General features: G+C 39.9%; 1 protein-coding gene across 2 annotated transcripts in view; it reads left to right on the top strand.

Annotated features, from left to right (window-relative positions):
- R3HCC1L (R3H domain and coiled-coil containing 1-like) overlaps nt 1–15,079 on the top strand; it is a 47,136-nt gene extending 32,057 nt beyond the window's left edge. For both annotated transcript variants that reach the window (XM_006831228.1, XM_006831229.1), the window contains 4 exons: nt 869–939; nt 1,778–1,873; nt 2,437–2,577; nt 14,775–15,079. In XM_006831228.1, coding sequence (XP_006831291.1) covers nt 869–939; nt 1,778–1,873; nt 2,437–2,577; nt 14,775–14,842 — 376 coding nt within the window. In that variant the 3' untranslated portion in view covers nt 14,843–15,079. The remainder of the gene's footprint in view (nt 1–868; nt 940–1,777; nt 1,874–2,436; nt 2,578–14,774) is intronic.
- The last annotated feature ends 1,978 nt before the right edge of the window (nt 15,080–17,057 follow it).

A 17,057-nucleotide genomic window follows, 5' to 3' on the forward strand; every position in this document is an offset into this window, starting at 1 on the left:
TCCCTCAAACACTTGTTTCTTTCACTGAGCAATGTTGTGTACATGAGCAGTTTTAAACTCCTAGCTGGAGAAATAACACTCATGTCTTCATTCTGATATTCTCTTTGCTCACTACATGTTGTTAAGTACTGTTAAGTCGGTTCTGACTCATAGCGATCCCTGTATAGGGTTTCTGAGAAGTGGCTTGGTGAGCTTGAACTGCCAACCTTGCAGTTGAAATCGACCTTGTAAATAAACAGTTCTTTTTAGTACTTAAATGTTCGTTGTTTTGATTCTTTCTAATCTTGTCTGATGTTTATCTCTCCTGATTTCTTTTCTCCTGAAGTTTGTTGACTTTGTCACAGTTCTTTTCTGGTTTCCGAGAACAGACCAGCCTCTTTGATTATACTTGTCTTTTTCTTTTTGCTTTGACATCTTGCTATATGATATTTCTCTCTCTTCCCTTGAGCCTGCATTTGCATTATATCGTAGTGACCTTCCCTGCTTGCCTCCTCCTCGAATATTCCTCTACCCCCCTCTTCTGCTTCCTCGTTACACCTCTTCTTGTTCTCTGACCATAAGAATATCTCTTGTAAATAGTGCATTAAATACTTTACCTCCCCAAGGGACTTGTGAGGATTAATTAGTTGATGTCTATAAAATGGCTGGGAATGTAAACTACTCCCTGGTAGTTCTTTATGATGGTATTATGGCTTTTAAAATTCAGTGGCTTCTTCTGTCCTCCAAGCTGTTTTTGTGTCATTATCCCCATTCCACCTGGGCACTCTTTGTGTGATTCTGTTTCATAGTGAAATGCTTTATGAGCTCTATTGGAAAGCTCTTTCATATAGGTGCTTATTATTTTTAAAAATATTTTTTTTTATTGCAGAAAGAAAGGATTTGATATTAAATGGGTGGATGATACACATGCTCTAGGAGTATTCTCCAGTCCAATTACAGGTATTCACCCAATGGATTTTGGTGTCCTCTCTAAGTATCCATTGTTTTCCTGCTACATGTCCTGTTTCCTGTCTATTGGCATCTTATTCAGCCAGTGTTGGTGATTGGGCAACTACCATTTTTTGGGAGGTATGGTACTGCTTTAGTACCCACTTAATCCAGTGGTATTTGGAGAGTCAATTCCTTTCAAGGTTGTGTGCTTTTATAGCTGTTGGTCTTTATACTGCATAAAGAAATAAGAGAAGTTTAAAAAGCCAGTAGGGCTAAATCTTACAATATTTGTGATTTATAAGTGAATTTGAAATAGCCCTTTCACCTGTCCAGTAAGAGATGTGATAGCTCCTCTCTGAGTGTGTGGTTGGGAGTCTTCCCATAGATCAGTGGCCTCCTGATGGAGCGGACTCAGAAACTTCCACATAATTAGCGATGCTGTTCCTGTCTGAAGCAGCTGGAATAGAAGTCTGCAGACTTTTTCTGTAAAGGCCAGATAGTAAGTATTTTAGGCTTTGTGGATTTACCAGGTCTCTGTCAGTAAGAAAGTAGCCATAGACAGTATGCAAAACATGACTTTTGTTTCAATAAAACTTGATTTACAAATACAGGTGACTGGCAGGATTTGGTCTGAGAACCATGCTTTTGCTGACCTCTGATCTAAAATATATTCACTGCCAAGTTGCCCCTTAGTGGATTTTCTGTAGTGTACCATTTGTTTTGTCATGAAAACAAAGAGTCCATAACTTTTAATAAGTACTTTCTAAGAGATAGTCCTTCATTTTCCTTTGCCCCACACCCTCACATGTCATGTCTGCTACTTTATTATGTTCATTCCTCTTTGCAGCTCGTGATGCTCTGGGTAATAAACATACCATGGTGAAGGTCCGGCCCTTGTCAAAGGCCACAAGAGCAGCCAAGGCCAAAGCCAGAGCTTATGCCGGTGAGCCTGGAATCTCGGGGGGTTTTCCTTTTTGATGGTGATACTGTTATTTGTCCAGCAGTTGTACAGCATTCAGAGTTCTGTGGACATAATCAGGTTTAGCTTTATTATTAAAGAAAAATGAAGCCATGTTAGAAGATGGGAGATATTAACTGTAAGCACTGCAACAACTAGTTTATGATGGCATTTCTACCTCCCTTCTTTTGATCTTTGATGAGTTCTAAGTGGACAAGTAGTCCTGGTGTGATGCTGTAGGATAAGCACTCGACTGCAAGGTCGGTGTGAACCGCAAGATCGGTGGTTCAAACTTGCCAGCTGCTCCTTGAAAACACTATACAGGGTTGCTATGAGTTGGGCTGACTCACCGGCACTTAACAACAACAAAGTGGGCTGTAGTGAGCTGTGTGAGAGTCTCACAGAAGAACTAAATGCAGATAATGAAGCTAGGCCTGTATTAATTACTGCTGCTGCAGCCCTGTTTGTCTCTGTTGTATGTTCATTACTGAGTTAAATCTTGTGGAGCCAGAGTGCTTTCGGCTCCTCACTCCGTTTCTCCCATTCAGAATTCCTCCAGCCAGCAAAGGATCGTCCTGAGACTTCAGCAGCCCTAGCCCGAAGGTTAGTTATCAGTGCCCTTGGGGTTCGAAGTAAGCAAAGTAAATCCCAAAGGGAAGCTGAACTCAAGAAACTACAAGAAGCCCGAGGTGAGTTCTGTAGCCTCTTTAGATTTCACTGTGTGGAAAGTGTGGGGATAAAGTGAAAGAAGCCTGTTTTGTGTTGTCCCTTCCATTTCCTAGAATCCTGTCAAGTGTATTGAAATGGGACTCATGCCTTATATGCAGGAGGCAGGCGGTGCAGGATTTGTCTTTCCCACACCGCAAGGCATCCTAATGTGTGCTTCTACTGCAGTTTTCCTAGAGAGAGCTTTGGCCTTCTCACTTTATTTGTGGCTCTTTCTATAGTTTTTGTTCCCAATTCTGAAGCAAAAGACCTGTGAAGAGCTAATAGTCTCCTAGACAGAAACCATTATTGGCTGTGGTTTTCCTGGGCCATGATATTATCAAATGGTTTAGATCTTAAGTAGAAGACAAACTAAGGAAAAGCCAGCAGCTGGCATTGGTGTTGATAATCTTAGGAGGTTGTTTTTTCTTCTTTAAAGACAGTCATGTGTGGCTCTATTAGAGTATATCTAGATTCACCTGTCTGTGATCATTTACCAGCATCTAGGAGTTCCTAAAAAATATCTCCACTGATCTACAAGGAGGATTTTTCTTTCCCCATAGTTTGGAGTTGAAGTTAAAATCTCTCTCTCCCTCCCTTTATAGACTGCTGACTTGTGTATTAAGGCTTGGGACTTGGGCTTGGCACTTAAGTACTTTTTATCAAGCTTCAGGCTTTAGACAGTCTCATTGCCTTAGCCCATGATCTGTGGAATCTGTGAAGGCAATTTAATCTGAAATTTCCACTTACCGAAAAGTAACTTCATTTTTCCATTAAACGAATTGAAGTTTCAGACTCCTTGTTTATTGCCCGTCTAATAAGGCCATTAATACTTCCTGTCCACTTTGCTTTGGTGATAGCAGGCAGCATACGGACTCTCAGCTGCACTGGCCAGATAACCAGTGGCAGAGTGTGTCATGGCAGCTGCTGGAGTTTCAGAGTTGAATCCGACTAATTTTTGAACCTTAATGATTATTGAGGCAGTGGTGCTTGTTCTAATGCATTGCTTACTGAGGAGCATCTGTAAAGAGCCGACAGACTATAGAATCAGGAGAGGATGCTCTGGTTTTTATAGACTGAACTGTTTATAGGAGAATGCGCCATGTCCTTCACCTGTTATTAATTGATTACCTCTGAGGAAAATAATTTCTCTATGATAACCACAGTTATCTCCAAAGATCAGCAGAGGGTAGATGACAGCAGTATCTGTAAAAGGAGAGGTGACTCCTTTTGAGCTGCGTCATGGTTCGCTATGGGAGTAATACCACCTGTGTATCTGCAGATACTGTAGCAACTGTTTTGTGGGAGTATCACGAGTATTCCCTTCTGTTTCTCTGTAGGACATCAACAGTTGCTCTACTTGTAGTATGTGCTTTAACCAGTTATACAAAGGGCATTTCAGTGCTGTCATTTAACATGAAACTGTTGGATAAGGGGGTATTCTCTTCCTGACTTTTTGAAAGAAGACTTTTGTTTGTGAATAGGGACCCACTGTCATAAGTTCTTCCTATGCCTGATGCTGAGGCTGTGCAGATTCTGAAGGACTCCTCCATTGTTTATCTTCAGAACCCAGTCTTCTTGGCCATTCTTCATATCTGGGAGAATGCCTATGGAAACATTCCTGGTGTATCTCTTCCTGGCTTTCTATATTGAGCAGATAGTTTCATACTTGCCTACATGGAGCCCATTGCTTCCCACTTTAAGATTCTTTTCATGCTAGGTATTAAGCAGAATAAATATTTTCGTTCCAAAGACTTTCTTCTGTTGGAGGGAGGGTGGGAGCAGTACAACATAGTGTTATAGTCAGATTGCCTGGGTCCAGATCTTAGCTCCACCATTTACTGGTTATGTGATTTGGAACAAATTACTTAACACTATCTATGCTCCTGTTTCCCTATTCATAGATGGAAAGCAAGTGAGATAATCTCTGAAAGATCATTGTCCATCTTCAGAAACCTTAGGAACTCTGTCCTCCTTGTTTTTGTAGGCCTGTGGTAAGTAAGTGATAAGTGTTAGCTCCTGTCATTTTAATTGGGTAATATTAGCTATTACCTTATATAGTGAGTCCTGCCAGATTCCAGTACAGCATTTTTGTTTGTTTTGTTACTCTGTTTATTTTTAAATAAGGTGTTGACTGAGTCCCTAGTCTGCGCAGAGCATTGTGTTCCCGACCATGGAGGATGGAGAGGGGGCAAAGCTTTGCCTTCTCAGTAAGACTTTCACTTTAGTAGGGAATAGGAACCTTCGTTAGGTATTTTAAGCAATTGTTTCCCCTCACTTCAGTTTATAAAGACATTTTTTGTTAATTAAAGGGGCTAGAAGAAGACTAATGTTTATTGAGGACCCACTTTGTGTAACAGTGTAACATGTTCTGGTGCTGTTGTGTTATACTAGTTCTGTGTTTTCATGTTGTTATCTCCTGTTTAGAGCAGACCAGAGAAGTTAGGTAACTGGCCTAAGGTCACCCAGCTGGTAAATTGAGGAGACATTTGAACTCAGATTCCTTCTATATTACCATCGTCCCTCTTGAAAAACTTTATGGGTAATTAATTCTTTTTCCCCCCCAGAAAAAAAGATACTTAAAAACTGTTTTAAGTTTGTAAGAATGAAACCTAGCAAAATTTTTCTTAGGTGTAACATTTCAATACCAGCCGGTTCCTCTTCTTTTTTCCTCAGTAGATTCAGAGACTTTCTGGATACCATGCTGTTCATAACAGCTCTAACAATAAAGATCAAGGGACAATCATTCAGGAATGAGGGAATCTGGGCGTAACAGAGTTTTTGCCATTAATTCATTAACTAGTTGTGTGGTCGTAGGCCACTCACGCATAAGTCTTTGTGCCTCAGTTTTCAACAAAGTGAAATTAATGCTTGACCTACCTGGCTGTGAAATTTTATGAGCACAACATAAGTTAATGTATGTACAGATGTTTAGAAAGGTGCTTTAGAACAGGATGTTGTTGTTAGGTGCCTTGGAGTCGCTTCCTTGTAGTGACCCTGTGTTAACAGAACATAACACTGCCCAGCCCTGTGCGATCCTCACAGTGTGTTACGCTAGAGCCCATTATTGCTGCCACTGTGTCAATCCGTCTGTTAGTGGGGGGGGGTGGGGGGGGGTGGCGGTGGGGGTAGCATTATTTTTGCTGACTGTTGGGAATTTGTACAACTATTGAGAATTTAGTGTACGTTGTGGGCCTGGTGGGTAAGCACTGGACTGCTAACCTAACCACAGGGTCAGAAGTTCAAACCCACCAGTGGCTCCATGGGAGAAAGTGGGGGCTTTCTGCCCAGTGAAGATTTGCAGTCTAAACAGAGTCGCTGTGAGTTGGGGTTGACTCAGTGGGAGTGTTTTTTGTTGTAGGGGGAGGGGGCAGGTTTATGATAATATGAGCCAGTAATGACAAATAAGCATTAGGTATTGCTGGTCCCCTATCCATTATCCATAGTAGGCATTTTTAACCAGTCTTGCCTAGTTTTGACATGGCCATTGCCAATTGATCATAATATAACTTACCTACTGTGGCTACTTTTATTAATAATACTATATAGTAATCTCTCAACCTTTTATCCTTCCATTTGGAGAATTATGGTGCCTGGCACCGTGCCTAGTGCAGTAAAATGTATTCAGTACATGTTCATTGAACGAATACATGAATGATATGGTTACTTTAACTTTTCTTCATAAATCTTATTTCATCACCCTTTGATTTCATTCATGATTCTACGAATGAAATGTATAAAGCCCAGAGAGTTGAACTGTTCATTTGAAACCCTCCTAATTCATGAATTTGGAACCTGCGATTTTGCATTTTAAATGCTGGGTTTCTCCAGCCTCTGTTCTTCGTCGTACCTTTTTAATGAGAAATCTATGCCTTAGTTCTTAGAAAGGAGATTGAGAAATTCAAGTACTCTGAGAATTGAGAAAAAGAAAGTGTCCAAGTCATTTCATGCAGATTGTGCTATGTATGTGTGAGGAGAAAGAGAGCTTTAGTACTTAATCCCTGTGCATCAGAAAAGTATCTTTTAATCCAGCAGATTCCAATGATACTAAGAATTGGGAATAAAAGTATGAATCATTCTTGAGTGTTTTTATTTGGCTTAACCATTTACTTTAAATCAGGGATTGACCCTAAATAATAAGATCATATGGAAGACTAAAACTCTATATTATGGATTAAATTGTGTGCCTCAAATTATAGTAATGTAGTAAATCCTAACTTCTATGCCAATAATAAAGGAGCTCTGGTAGCGTAGTGGTTACGATTCGGGCTGTGAACCGCAAGGTCAGCAGTTCGAAACTACCAGCTGTTCTGCGGGAGAAAGATGAGGTGTTCTGCTCCCGTAAAGGTTTATAGCCTCGGAAACCCTGTACGGGGTTGCTATGAGTCGGAACTGACTCCATGGCACATAACAACAACAACAACATGCCAGTAGTAGTAGAAGTAGTAGTAGTTAGATGCCATTGAGTTGATACTGACACATAGCGACCCTATGCACAACAGAACAAAACACTTCCCTGTCCTGGGCCAGCCTCACAACTGTTGATACATGTGAGCCCATCATTGCTGCCACAGTGACAATCCATCTCGTTGGGGATCTTCCTCTTTTTATCCTACCCTCCACTTTACCAAACATGATATTCTTCTCCAGGGACTGGTTTCTCCTGGTAATATGTCTGAAGTATGAGAGATGAAGTCTGGCTATCCTGGGTTCCAAGGAGCACTCTGGCTGTACTTCTTCCAACATAGATCTGTTTGTTCTTCTGGCAGTCCATAGTATTTTCAATATTCTCCTCCAACACCATAACTCAGATGCATCAATTCTTCTAGGGTCTTCCTTATTCACTATCCAACTTTCACATGCATATGAGGTTATTGAACATACCCATGGCTTGGGTCAGGCACACCTTCGTCCTCAAACTGACATCTTTGCTCTTCAACACTTTAAAGACGTCTTGTGCAGCAGATTTGCCTAATGCAATACATCATTTGATTTCTTGACTGCTGCTTCCGTGAGTGTTGATAGTTGATCTAAGCAAAATGAAGCCTTTGACAATTTCAGTCTTTTCTCCATTTATATGGATGTTGTGTATTGGTCCAGAGGAGATAATGTTTATTTATTTATTTTTTACATCGAGATGCAGTCCATACCCAAGACTTGATCTTCATCTACTGATGAGGTCTTTGATCCTCATCAGGAAGTATTTTAAGTCCTCTTCACTTTCAGCAAGCAAAGTTGTATCATCTGTAAATCACAGGTTGTTAACGAGTCTTCCTGAAATCCTGATGCCACGTTTTTCTTCATATAATGCAGTTTCTCAGATTATTTCTTGGATTATTGTTCATACAGATTGAATTAATATGGTGAAAGAATATAACCCTGGTGCACACCTTTCCTAATTTTAAACCATTCGGTGCTCCTTTGTTCTGTTCAAACAACTGTCTGTTGGTCCATGTACAGATTCCTCATGAGCACAATGAAATTTTCTAGACTATTCATACTTTGCAATGCTGTCCATAGTTTCATCCTTTGAAAGCCTTTCCATAGTGAATAAAGCACAGGTAAACATCTTTCTGGTATTCTCTGCTTCAGCCAAGATCCATCTGACATCAACAATGATATCCTTTGTTCCATGGCCTCTTTGGAATCCGGCTTGAACCTCTTGAAGTTCTCTGTCAATGTATAGTCGCAGTCGGTTTTGGATTACCTTTAGAAAAACTTCACTCACATGGGATATCAATGATATTGTATGATGATTTCTGCATTCCGTTGGGTCGCCTCTCTTTGGAATGGCTACAAATACAGATCTCTTCCAGTCAGTTGGCCAGGTAGCTGTCCTTCAAATCTCTTGGCATACATGGGTGAGTGCCCCCAGTGCCACATATTTGTTGAAATATTTCAATTTGCATTCCATCAATTCACGGTACCTTGCTCTTTGCCAATTCTTTCAGTGCACCTTGGACTTCTTCCTTCAGGATCATTGGCTCTTGATCACATGCTACCTCTTGAAATGGTTGAACACCAACCATTTCTTTTTGGTACAGTGACTCTGTATATTCATTCCATCTTCCTTTGATGCTGTCTCCATCTTTCAATAATTTACCCATAGAATCTTTCAATATTGCAAGTCGAGCTTTGAATTTTTTCTTCGGTTCCCTCAGCTTGAGAAATGCTAAGCATATTCTTCCCTTTTGTTTTTCTAACTCCAGGTCTTTGCAAATTTTCTTATAATATTTGACTTTGTCTTCTCGAGCTGACCTTTGAAATTTTCTGTTCACTCTTACCTCCTCACTTCTTCCACTTGCTTTAGCATCTCTATGGTGGAGAGCAAGTTTCAGAGCCTTCTTCTGACATCCATTTTGGTCTTTTCTTTCTTTCTTGTCTTAATGACCTTTTGCTTTTTTCCTGTATGATGTTCTTTAATTCATCACACAACTCTTGTCTTCGGTCTTTAGTGTCTAATGTATCAAATTTGTTCTTCAGACGATCTCTAAATTCAGGAGGAATATATATATATTCTAGGTATATTTTGGCTCTCGTTGACTTTTTAAAAATTTTCTTCAGCTTCTGTTTGAATTTGCATATGAGCAATTGATGGTCTGTTCCACAGTCTGCCCATGGCCTTATTTTGGCTAATGATATGTAACTTTTCCACCATCACTTTACACAGATGTAGTCAACTTGATGTCTATGTATTCCATCTAGTGAGGTCCATATGTCTAGTCGTCTTTTATGTTGTTTAAAAAAGGTATTTGCAATGAGCAAGTTATTTGTCTTGCAAAAGTCTTATCATGAGATCTTCAGCATCGTTTTTATCACCAAAGCCACATTTTCCAACCACTGATCCTTCCTGTTTGTTTCCAATTTTTGCATTGGAATTGCTAGTAATTGTCAGTACATCTTGATTGCATGTTTGATCAATTTCAGACTGAAGAAGTTGGTAGAATTCTTCAGTTTCATGATCACTGGCTTTAGTGGTTGGTGCCTAAATTTGAATAATAGTGTTATTAACTGGTCGTCCTTGTAGGCATATGGATATTATCCTATCACAGACTGTGTTGTGCTTTGTGACAGATCTTGATGTATTCTTTTTGATGGTGAATGTGAAGCCATTCCTCTTCAATTTGTCATTTCCAGCATAGTAAATTTTGTAATTGTCATATTCAGAATGGTTAATACCAATCCATTTTAACACACTAATGTCTAGGATATCATTGTTTATGTGTTCCATTTCTTTTTTGACAATTTCCAATTTTCCTAGATTCTTAACTTCATACATTCCATGATCTGATGGTTAAATATAATCTCATTTTGTAATGGGTTGTCTTTGTTATGTTAAAGTGATAGGATTCTAAGATTTGTGTAGGGTGTGTCTTGAGATATAAAAGAGATTAAACCAACAAGCTAGCAAGCTGAGCTCGGGGAAGAGACGCACCAATCTACCTGAAGATGGAGCAGGGGCAGAAGCTTAGAAGAGACCTAGACCTTCTCCTGAGCTAGAGAGAGAGTCTCCCCTAGAGCTAGCACCCTGAATTCAGACTTCTAGCCTCCTAAATGGTGAGAAAATAAATTTCTGTTAAAGTTACTGGCTCATAGTATTTCTATTAACAGTAGCACTAGACAACTAACACTCAGGGATAGAAACACAATTTCCCCAATTTTACTTATTCAAAACACTGGATTCCCACGTAAAATTGGAGGTATCATTACTTCACAGAATAAGTACCCGTCATTTTCAATGACTGCTGTAGTTTCTGTAACTTACTTTGGTTTTATTCTTAGGGATAGGTGATGACTCCTTCTAGAGGGCATCTTTTGGATCCTCGGTTGGAAAGGCAGAGTAGGTAAGCGTAACCTAGCTACCTGCTTCAATTAATGAGATTACTAAGAACCTAAAGTAAAAATGTGTATATAGGACAGAGAGTCAACTATAATAAAAGATAATGTAATCACACTTGCTGCTTTCTGAAATCCTTTTTACCTATTCTGTCCTTCTGCCTTAAAGGTTAGTGATGCATCAGCAGCTCATAATCTAGGTCTTTGGGCCTTTTCTTGCCAAATGTTTGAATTTTTGTTAATTGCTAACCACAGGCAGTATTTGTCTATTCTTTGTTGCCATCTGCTTTTAATAAATTTATATACCTCATCTGGATCTTGATAATAAGTAAGTAGCATGTAGTTCTTGTATTGACTCTGATACAGTACATTGTGTTGACTCCAATACATTTAACTCTTTCCAATGTTAACTCTTTCAAATGTTAGCACGTAATGTGATCCAGACTATGTTTTCCCATTATATTGATGATTATGTAAATACTTGGTAAAAATTTTTAAATCTAAAACCTTGCTAAAATTAAGAGGTTGCTTTTATTATTTCTCCTTGATCTACCAGGTCTGTCACTCCATAAAAGGAGGCAATTAGATTTGTTTGACCAGACTTGTTCTTAACAAAGCATGTTGATTATTACTCTGTAGGTGGTTACAAATGGATTTTTTGATTTCTCCCCAGTTATTTTCCTAGGTGTAGAGAGAAATTTTGAAAGTTTTTAATTTGCAGGATCATCCCTTTTCTTTATTTTTATTTTTTTAAAGGTGACACTAAAGTGGCCCTTTTTCAATCTCTAACACTTTCCTTTCTCTCTGTCAGAAGTGGTTGCAGACCACATTGTGATTTCAATCAACTCATTTCTTATAGTCATTTCTGTCAATTTATTATTATACAGGGGAATTAAAATCTTCAGGGCCAGCTTATATGAATGTTTTAGGTTAATCACGTTATACACTAATTCATTCTGTTCTTCCTTAATAACTTGCCCTTATGTCTGCTGTTTGGGCTTTCTGTTCACATAAGTTTACTTTTCTTAATTGTTGAAAGTAAAATTAATAGCTCTTTTCATGCATCTATCAGCTATTATCCGCCTTCCTTTCTGTCTAATAAGAGACATCATGTTTCTTTATCTTTTTGTCAGTACATTTGTTTTACTTTCTTTGTAGATATTTTCAGATTATATTTTAAGATGTCAAGGAAGTGTAAAGTCAAGTCTGCTGGTTTAAGAATTAAGGGCCTGGATTCTAGCTCACGTCTTCCTCTGTGTAGCCTTACTCCTAGTCATTTAACCTCTCAAGCTTCTGTTTACTCTTCTTTAAAATGAAGAAACTATTTTTAAGTCTGCGAAAAGTCTCATTGTAACCTATAATTTTCTCTGCTGTTCATGTTTGGTATTTCTCAATTTATTCCTTGACGTTTCCAGTTTCTTTGTGTTTCTCAGTTTGTCTCTTGACTCTTACTCATTTTCTCATCTGATTTACCACTGGAATTTCCTCTTGTATTTACTAGATATGTTCTGTAATAGGAATCTTAGAAAACATTGAGACTAAAATGTTTGAGATTTCTGAGATTTTCAGATATTAGGTGTCTTTCATAATGTAACCAACCTGTGGGGTCAAAGTCAAACCCATTAGCATGATATTTCTGCAGCAGTGTGTATGACTATTTATACTGAGTGGGATATACAAAAACCAGAAAGAACCTTGTGCCTTTCACAACATCTTTGTTTTCAGCACTCAGAACAGTTTTGACTTTGGAGTTGTGGATTTGGGACCAGTCAATATACTTGTCTACTGCTCCTGGATTTCTTTGCCTTTTATGTTGTTGATTTTGTTGTTATGTGCTGTTGAGTGGCTTCAACTCATAGTGACCCTGTATAAGATTTCCAAGGAGTGGCTTGTGAGGTCTGAACTGTTGATCTTGTGGTTAAGTACATTATCCTGCAGTGCCACACCTGGACTCCTTTTATACATACCACTTCCTATATACGGGTCCTGGTATGATGCTGTGGATTAATGTGTTGGACTGCCAAGTTGATTTGAACTGCAAGGTCCGTGTTTCATGCGCATTAGCTGCTCCTCGGAAACCCCGTACAAGGTCACTATGGGTTGGAATCGACTCGATGACTATTCACAACAACATATTACCTTTCGAATGTAAGTTTGTGAGCTTATTAAAATAATTATTAAAACAATTTCATTCTAAAAATTCACTTTTCTGATTTCTTCGCTTTTTGGGGGGATCCTGTTTCTGATTCTGGTTGCATTTGCCTTTAGATCTCAATCTCCGATCTTCTTGTAAGATTCTTAACTGCAGTGCCTTCCTCGGTAATCTTGGAGTCCTTTAGCCAAGCTAATAGCTTTAGTGGGGAAGCTAGCTGGAGAATACTCACCTAACTCAAGTTAGTCACAGGGTGCTGTAGTGAATAGCCTTTCAGTTTGAGGTTTGCTGACCCCCAGTTTTTGCCTCTTGTAACCTTGCTGCTGTATTCAGATAATGCCACAAGATGGTGCCCAAATAGCAGCAGATTCCTCCTTCTTGATTTCCAAGCTTTCTAATCAAGTTCGTTACCCTGCAAGTGCAGCTGGATATACTGTAGGAATCCTGCAAGCGATTCTGCTGATTTGGAAAGATATGTCAGAATAGCAAGGGTTAACCCTAAACTCACCCTGATTTTTGTGGTCCCTGTGGTTTATGACTTGAAAAATCTTTTGTAGATATTATCCATCTTAAACAACAGTCCTTGGAAGTACTAAAGCTTAGCTACATTTTATCATACGATAAATGACTAGTCATGAAATTAGAAGTGGCATTTGTGGTAACCACAAGCTGTGCAGTTCAAACCTACACAGCCACTTCTTGGAAACCCTATACAAGGTCACTGAATTGGAAGTGACTCGATGGCACTTAAAAACAATGAAGTGCTTCAGTTATCAAGCTGTGTGTGGTCTATATTTTCTCAGGTCTTGATGAAAGTGTTAAACGGACAACCAAATCTCTGTATTAAAAATAGAAGATCAAATTGCCCAGATATGTGCTTTTACTTTAAAAAAAAAAAAAAAAAGAAATAGCGTTTAGTTCTCCATTATATATGGTCGTTTTCCTATATTGGAATTGTATATTCCAGAAGATTCTGGCTCCTGAAATCATTCTCAGATTTCAGTGCTTTGAGATTCAATTTGCTTTTATATATATATATATATGTGTGTGTGTGTGTGTGAACTGAATGGTAGTTTACATGGGAGAACATCGACTTCATACTATTGTTTCATTGCAATGATTACAATCTCCTCCATGCATCATCATTCAACAGTATTTGCTTCCATTCCCTCTGTTTTTCTTTTTCCTTTTGGGGGGGTGGGGTGGGGTGGGGTGGGGTGGGGAGATGTACCCAAAAACACTCAGGAATATATAATAATTTAAACAACCAATGGGTACATTCTGCAAGCCTGCCTCCTGGCCACCAGCACTCAGTCCCTCTCTTTCCATGAATCTAGAGTCCTCAGCTGCTCCCTCTCTCCATGTCCTCATCTCTGCCTCCATCTCTGATGTCACTGCTTCTCTGGATAAGGTCCTGCATTCTGCAAGTGCTCTTTTCCCTTGATTGTCCTAGGGTCCTATGGACTGTAAGATTAACTACTCCCCCATTTTTTGTTACAAAACTTTTACCTTTACAGGTGTGACAGTTATAATTAGTCATGGTAACAATTACTCACTGCTGAATCATAAGAATCCTATCCCCATCTCTTTTCACCAGACCCGTCTAGACAAGATGAAACCTATTCAATGGGGACTCTATCGTCCCCCACATACTCTTAAACTAAAATTCCTCTTGAAAACTTGTAAGGCAATCAATCACTATTTGCCTTTGTCGCCCCCTCAGTTTAGGTAGCCAGTGGCTACCATTTTCATTTGAGAAAAAGGTAGAGAAATATTTAAACATATTCTTGATACTTGTTGAAATATTTGTAAAGATTCAGTAAACTGAGGATAAAGGAATAATTGTTTTGAAGCAATAAATATAGTAGAGAAGTAAAATCAAAAGAAATACATATCAGCAAGACTAGAATCGGGGCCTGCTAGATTTTGACTTGTTCCATGTATTTTTATTTTATTTCTGTTAGCCCTATATCTTTCTGTTATGATACAGTAATAAATGTAAAGACTTAGAATGGTGTTGTTTCCCCTTAAGAAGCACTTGGAAGATTATAGGTATTAACTCTTGGAATCAGGTAAGAGAAGGCCAGGAAACCCACCTGTCCGATGATGAAAGTGTGCTTTGTAATTTAGATGAAGGGAAAGCCTCTGGTTATGTGAAATACACAAGTACTTTAACACTGCCCTTATTTACAGAGAGAAAACGGTGGGAAGCCAAGCAACGGGAAGACATCTGGGAAGGCAGAGACCAATCTGCTGTTTGAACATCATTCAATGAAAGGGATAATTCCATGCATTCAGAAAAATGTTTCCACAGTCTTCAGATGAGAGGATATTTCCAGAGCTCTGTGTACATGCAGATGTGCATGTTAATGAAAGAAAGAGATAAAGTCATCAAGACAAAGACTGACTGGATGTTGAAAAAGTAGACTTCTGTCTATCTTCACTTCTAAATGCAGTGCTTTGGAATCGTCCTACTGTGGTGGACACAGAAGAGAGCCATCAACCAGGAAGAAACTTGGGAGTTGTGACTCCCAAGAGTTCCCTAGGCAAGGGTAGTCCTGTTAGCCAGGCCATACTTCCAGGATGTTTTCAGGAAATACTGAACAACAGAACAGAAGACTCAAGGCTGAAGTGATGGGAGGTGAAGGCCCTGCAAAGCCAAGCACTTTGGGAGTTCGCAGCGCTGAGATCATCGGCAGTGTTGGGGGACAGGGGGAGAAGTTAGCACATAGAGACAGAGCAGCGCTCAGTGTACTTGATCTACCCAGAATCTCCACCGTCAGTTTTCAGAACTCCAAAATTGGTGCCGTGCAGCAGATGTGGGTATTTGGACTCCATAGTTTGTATTGAGCCAAATGGGGCTTCTCCAGCTGCATAGCAGCCAGGGGCCATGTCGGCCTAATTCCTGATAGGATATTAAGCAGTAATACCATGTTTTGAGAGGGAGAGATTAAAGCCATTTTATAACATGTATCACTCTGGTGTTTGTCAGTTTTTCGTTCCCACAAAGAAATAGAGTGGCTGTCTTACCGTTATGGGGCTGTGCATGGGTTAAATGGGTCTGTATAGAGAGCTGATTGTCTCTGTCCAGAGTTTACTACAAAGTGGCTATCTTGGGTTTGTTGGGCATTGGTATGCAGCAACTTCTCTCCCCTTCCTGCCCTTCTGGTGCACCCCTACCCCAGCCGCTTGCCCTTTTTCCATCTCTGTCAAATCTGACATCCCGTGGGAAGCATCTGGCACACAGCATGTTCTTGGTGCGACCTGCTCAGCCTATGCCAGAGGCACCTGGCAAGCAGCGCCAGCCCATTTGTTACAATGAAGAGCAGCCAGGATAAAGTAAACATCTCTGGGCAGTCAGAGGTTTCCTAAAGGGCACCAACAAGTCAGAGCCGTTTCCTCAGGCTTTATTTGTCTTATATCTGCAGTCTCAGTATTTTTGGAAAGGAGTTCTGCACTGAAGAAGTGCCAGACATGAAGATGCTGAGGTGGCAAAAAGGAATGTTTCATTGTGTTTTCAACTAGGGCAACTACCTCATCTCTGTGATTTCGCACCCATGACAATGATGGCTTATTAGCACTGACATGGTGGAATGGGGCTCTGTTCACAAACCCTGGCCTTAGGACTCAGTCCTGACCTTCCTTACTGTGCCTGCTGCTCTTCTGGTCTTAGCACCCTCTTGCAGCTCCTCAGCATTGCTTTTCTCACTCTTGGTCAATTTTGCCAGTGTCCCTCGTTCATGCCCAGTTCCTTTATTCTAAGTTTGGGATATTAAATAAGTCCTTCTCTTGACCCGTCTATCCCACTACTATGTAGTCCAGCCCCCTCTCTTTGGCTTGTAACTACAGATACGCAAGTCTAGTTGAACAGTCTGAGTCTATTTGAAAGGAAATAACAGAGAACCTCAGCCAAGCTTCATATAGATCAATACACCTCAAAGGTAAGAGTGAATTTAACCAAAACTCAAATCCATTGCTGTTGCGTCAATTCATAGCAACCCCATAAGGTTTCCAATACTAAATCTTTATGGAAGTAGGCTGCCATAGTTTGCTGCCGTGGAGTGGCTGGTGGGTTTTAAGTGGTGACTTTTTGTTTCATAGCCCACTGTACCAGCAGGGCTCCTGCAATGACCCTAAGTAATAATAAAGAGATGATTGCTCCTATCCCTGCCTTGGAGGATGCATTCCCTTTCTAATAGCATTTTCACTTTTAAGGATATTGCTGTAGATAATGGTTGGTTGGTTATGTGCCGTGGAGTTGGTTCCAACTCATAGCGACCCTGCACAGGGTTTCTGAGGCTGTAAGTCTTTACGGGAGCAGAAAGCCTCATCTTTCTCCTGCAGAACAGCTGGTAGTTTCAAACTGCTGACCTTGTGGTTCGCAGCCCAATTCGTAACCTGTAGCAACCATTGGCTGCTTTGTTAAATATTTGGAAAGACAGCTAGTGTACGTACCCTGCTGTGCATCTGCATTGC

This window comes from Chrysochloris asiatica, unplaced genomic scaffold (assembly GCF_000296735.1).
Source record: "Chrysochloris asiatica unplaced genomic scaffold, ChrAsi1.0 scaffold00003, whole genome shotgun sequence".
Taxonomy (NCBI): Eukaryota; Metazoa; Chordata; class Mammalia; order Afrosoricida; family Chrysochloridae; genus Chrysochloris; species Chrysochloris asiatica.